Source organism: Merops nubicus, unplaced genomic scaffold (genome assembly GCF_000691845.1).
Source record: "Merops nubicus isolate BGI_N331 unplaced genomic scaffold, ASM69184v1 Scaffold46109, whole genome shotgun sequence".
In the NCBI taxonomy this organism is placed as follows: domain Eukaryota; kingdom Metazoa; phylum Chordata; class Aves; order Coraciiformes; family Meropidae; genus Merops; species Merops nubicus.
This window is the reverse complement of record NW_008631166.1, coordinates 400-6,116: the sequence shown is the minus strand read 5'-3', so window position 1 is coordinate 6,116 and position 5,717 is coordinate 400. Positions and strand designations below refer to the sequence as shown.

General features: G+C 39.1%; 1 protein-coding gene across 1 annotated transcript; it reads right to left on the bottom strand.

The window, feature by feature from the left end:
• Positions 1 to 2,242: 2,242 nt before the first annotated feature.
• LOC103779846 (DNA excision repair protein ERCC-6-like) lies at positions 2,243 to 5,314 on the bottom strand (the record flags this gene model as incomplete). Its single annotated transcript, XM_008947490.1, has 5 exons — positions 2,243 to 2,671; positions 3,113 to 3,191; positions 3,529 to 3,730; positions 4,356 to 5,081; positions 5,169 to 5,314. Coding segments are annotated over 5 exons (1,582 nt in total), but the record flags the coding sequence as incomplete, so codon positions are not given.
• Between the last annotated feature and the right edge of the window lie 403 nt (positions 5,315 to 5,717).

Genomic DNA, 5,717 nt, shown 5'->3' with positions numbered 1-5,717 from the left:
TGATTCTATGAACAAAAAAAACCTGCATCAAGTCCTTCTGAAAGTCTAGTCCCTTCTGCTGTAGCTTCTCGAAAGGCACAACTGCACTACCAGAAGACAGTCAAAATTAGCCAACTTTAATGGTCTTGGAATCAAAAGCAAGACCTTGTGGCATGAGTACAAGTGTCTATAGGTGACCATCATCTGAAGCCAAAAATTACAGATATAAAAGCCCAATTTGCTACAGCTTAACTCGAGTGGATAACATTTACTGGCTGTAGTAGACTCAATTCTCCACATGGTGTAGCCCTTTGAGAAGAGGCTGAGCCACAGTGTGAAGTTACAGATTTAAAAATACTTCTCTCCATTTTTAATCATTATTTATATCAATCTATCCATTCAGCATCTTAGTAACATTTGTCATTATTGTTCAGAAGAGTCAAACACAACCTTCAGCAGAATCTCTTTTCTCTAGGCCAGAATTTAGTTCGTGTATCAGAGATAAGTGGGTTGAATATACAAGACTTAAGTGTTCAACAGAACGATGAACACAGGAGAATAGACACTTAAAAGAATGTAAGAATGCAACTACCAACTGCAGCACTTAATCCTTGGAAACTGAGAAGGCTATAATACAAACTTTTAAAAATTTTACCTATCTGTAAGCTATGTGATGGTAAACAAGTTTGACTATGCAATATAATTATTTAGGAATAAGCAAAAACAAGAGGAAAAGCTATCGGAAGTATCTTAAAGACTTTCTTTAGGAGAACTTCTTGCTTTATCATTCATCTGTCAATATCTGTACTGTCACTTGAAGTAAACAAGATACTTTCAACTGAACGAAAAACTAAAAATAGCTGAGCTTTCCCCTTCCTCAGTAGCTTAGGGATAGGAAGGACATTAGGCATATTTAACTGTTCCTGGTTTAAGCCACACAGTAATTTAATGTTGCTGCAAGACTGTGATTTCCTTCTCAAAATCTGTCCATTTCCCCCCCCCAAGATTTCCTTACATAGCACACACCTTGAAGACAGACCCAGTGTAGTACTCAGGTTTGCTACGAATTATACAATCCTTCCTTCCTTGGAAGAAAATGGGTATTAGAACTTGTCTGACTGTCAGGAAGACTGAGATTTTCCCCATCTACAGAATAAGTATGACCTGTAACTTCCATATATGCTCCAATTATGTCTCTGGCCAAAAGTGACTGTTCACTAAAATACAGTGAAACCATTCCCCCTCTGACCAATTAACAACTCAGTCTTTGTCAAGGTATAAAATTTTAAGTGCTAACAGGAAACTGCAAAGTTTTAGACCTAAATTACAATGAGACTCATGAACTTTTCATGGGATTTCAATTATCAGTCCACAATTTGTGACAAACATATAAGAGCTAACAGTTGGACTTGATGACCTTGAAGGTCTCTTCCAACCAGAACTTATGATTCTGTGACTCTGCTGTCACCTCAGTGGTAAGAAACACTGTACCAAGCCATTGCCAGTGGGGCATAGGACTGTAACCAAATTGATGATTACAGTGTAAATGTTTTTTCCATGATATAATTTTTCCATAATTATCAACTGTCAGTCATTTCAATATCCTGCCAGGCTTCCCATTTTTTTTTGTGATTAAACCTGTGTGGCAGTAGAATTATTTCCCAGTTAATTAGCAATGTAAGTTACACTATACATGCTGGATGCTGGCAACAATGAAGGCACCAACATTAAAACAAAATTCCCACTACTGATGAAAGTGTCATACAACGATTTTGATGCACTTCTTGGTACAAGTGAATCTCTCATGCTGGCCACTATCATCTCCTCCTCTTTTTTTTTTCCCCGTGGTATACTTTGTGCCCCATAACCATTCAAGTAACATATGGAAAACTGAGGAAGAAGTTCTTGGAATTTCACAGAAATCAAGTAAAAGTCTTACAATCCACAGCAAGATCCATGGTTCTTATTGCAGTAAAAAGTCATTCGGTATTCTCTGTCCCATTTATATTAAGATTTCTTTTAAAGAAAAGGTGCTGATATTTTGTATTGTTTCATCTGTGAGGTAGATGGCACTTTCATATAAATAGTGTCAATTAGAAATAAAGTTAGCTCTGAGCCTGCAACAGGGGCTGCACCACTGACCGCTCAAGTCAATTATTAAATCACAAATATTAAGTAATTCCTCATTTTAAAAGACAAACAGTGTCTTTGAAAGGAGAGTGGTGGCTGAGCACAGAGACAGGTGCCTTCCCCCCTGAGAAACTCAGTGGAATTCTGGCTTTAGCCTCCAGACCCCTTCCCCGTTTGGGCTCCTGTGGAAGGTGCAGAGGTTGCGGAGGAGTTCTCTGAAGACACAGGAGTGGGCTGCCGGCAGCTTGGACTCGTACTCTCGCAGCAGCTCCCCGGTGCTGGCCTCGCCGTCCACGCGGGCCTGGAACGCTATGAAGTTACGCACGCCCACCAGCAGCTCATCGTATTCTGTCGAACACGGGGCTGGGGCAGGGGCTTGCTGATGATTCTCAGCTCCCTCATGCCCCATCTCTTGTGGTAGAAGAAGGTGGTTTCTTGCCCTCATCTTACATAATAAAGATGAAGAGTCCAGTGCACTGGATGATGACTCTCCAGATTTTCCATCAAAGTGCCCGTTGGAACTACATTTCTTTATGTTTTCCTTCTTTGTTGTATCTTCATCCTGCAAATAAACACACAGACTATGGAGAAAGTTGGATTTTGAGATCCACAGAATCTGCTGAACAAGATCTGAGTGTTGTTTAGACTTACACAACAAACACGAACACTCGGAAGATACTAATCTGAAATACACAATAAAGAGGTAGTATGTTCTGGTCCCAACTTTAGAACTTAGGAAGCAAAAGAAAAGCGCTGCTGGTCTTGAGACATATGACCAGACCATGTTCCAATTTATGACTGCTGTATCTCGTTAGACTTCATCAAGATGCTGTATCAAACCACGAAAAATCGAATTTATGCGTGGCTAAAAATTCTAGAATTCTCTATAATCATATGACAATGGGTATGAGACATCTACAGTACGAATCAGATCTGTTGCATAAATCAGAGCATTTCACATATATCAGCTATTAGAAGAGAAATGTTAGCTTGTGCCTCTTACCTTGCACTTCTTCGCAGGTGATGCACAAGTGGAAGGTGAAGAAAGCAGCCTGGAGTTTCTTTTTTGACCAAACCGATTCCTAAAATCCCACAAACGAATTAATGCCATAAAACATCATTCTCAAAACAATTAGGAGAGTTTTGCCAAAGACACTGACTGGGTTTTTGTTTTAGGGTTCTCAAGAGCCCTCTCCCAAGCTCTCCGTCCTCTACTGTGCAACAATTATGCTTTCTTTGTACTTCAGAATGCACCTCCTAGGCTTATAATATGCCTTCATGTCTTTATTAAATATAAACCATGAAACTCCATTCTGACATGTTATTATAAATATCAAATGCAAACATAAAAAAGCTAAATCCATAGCATTCTAAGGAGCTCTCTTATTTTTGCAAGAGCAGTGTGAGGACTGAACTTACTTCACTCCTGATGGTCCACCTGAAAGACCACTCACGCCTGTCCAGGTTGGCACCCCAGAAGCAGCTCTTAAACATCGCTGTCGAGAGACTTTTAAGGCTCTTAAGGCATCCTGGGCCACTCTGTTTGCTTCTGCTTCCACCAGCACATGATCTGCACTGGAAGCCTCCATAATGACATCATGCTTCATAACACTGTGTACTCCTAAATATCAGAGGATACAAGAAAAGGTGAAGGAGGACATCTGTTAATTTACAGTTACCTGTAAAACTAAATACTCACTATTTAAATGAATGCTACAATCACATTTTTCCTTTTTCAGCTTGATTATATTTAGTACTTCACTACAGTAATTTCTAATAAGAGAATCCCCTTGTATCAGTTAAGCAATCAATTTGACAGAAAACCACTTCTGGTGTGCTGATGAGGTCATTATTCACAACAGACTTGGCAATTATGTGGGTAAATCGATCACTTCTATTGTTATTGACAGGACGGACAGAAGTGAAACCCTTGTCTAAATGAATGTTGGTTACATCCTTAATTCCAGAAGAAACACCACATTAGTTCTGTATCCAGAAGTGTTTCTGGAAGGCTGCAGATCTCTCTGAAATATTTGTGCCAAGGTAATTAGCACGTTCATAACTGGAGCATTTCAACAACAAACATTTTTATGTTCCAGTACAGTAACAGAATAGATAAACCACATTTTGTATTGTAGCTCTAACCATCAGAGGAACAGAACTGCTCCCTCCCTCACTTACATAAGTTTTATATACCTCTGTTTAAAAAGTCTGACACTGTTGAGCAGCCAAATAACAAGGGTTACCTGATTTTTTGAAAAGTTTCTCCAAGACGTAATCATCATTTCTCTTGGAGTCTTCCTCCTCTTCACTGTTCTCCCTTCTGTATCGTTTTTGTTTCACTAGGTGAGGAATGCGCTCACCTTCAAATTTGGCATCTTTGTGATGTTTCTTCTTAGACTTTTCTTTGTGGCTTTCATGTGACAACATATCCACTGTGTGCTTTGTTTTTGAGGTACATTTATGATGATTAACTAATGGCCCATCTTCACTTTTAGCAACCTGTTTTTCCCAAGAGCCAGCTGTACCACATGTAAGGCTAAAATCTCCCTTGACATTTACATTAGCAGCTCCATGGACTTCCTCAGCCACCATGGTGTTCAGACATCTAGCATTCTCTGAAGACTCCACGTCACCTGGCAATGGTAGAGACATGGATCCATCCATTCTACCAAAGGTTTCCTCCTTGCTTTTATCCAATGCATTTATATTAGTAGCCACTTGTGCATTACCTTTTGCACAGCTATTTGGGTCAAAGGCTTCCAAATTTCCTTTGGTTTCCTCACTTGTCTCCATTGCTTTAGAAGGAGAATTTGTCACGTGGGTGGCTGAGTAAGAATTGGACAATTTGCTGTACTTTGGTGAGCTGCTTTCTGTAAAATGGAGATCACCTTTGCAAGTATCATTATCAGATGGCTTTTCAAGCTTCCGTTTCAACTGGCGTTTTGGGACTTCAACATCTGAACCAGTACCTGAGGGACGAATGAAGTTAGTATCCATTTATCAAACACTTTGATAATTTTTTTTTTCCCTTTTAAAGAGAAACAAAAAATCTGTACCTGCAAAAATGGCACTTGTTTCTGTCCCCTGAGACACGTCTGGGCTACTCAGAGTAAAAAGTTCATAAAGGTCATTGGATTTGAAAAAGCGCCTCTGCTTAGGGTCTTTCAGCACTCTGTTTGTTAAAAACTGTTTGAAGATTTGTCTAAAAAAGAAAAATAGTACTTTATGCATGAAACAATGTCTAGCTATGTTTAAGTACTGAATACAGCACTAAAACAGAAAACTGTATAAGCACAAACGTTACCCTGCAGAACAGTTAAGCAGTGGGAAGATGTTAACTTCCAAACAACAATCTTGAGTTAGTCACTTTCAAACAACTTACTAAATTGTTAAACACAGGGATTTACTGTCTGTAACAACTCCATAACACAACAGGTAACCACAATCCTGAAATGCCCTGTGAAGTACCCCTTCACTAAGCAATAAATAACTTCACAGCTAGAATTTTTTTTTTCTTTGTCCATTAAGATTGAAAAGCTTGCATGTATTACAAGAAAACCATTAGAAAGCTCCTGAAAGAAAAACAAGAGCTTGTTAAAATGATA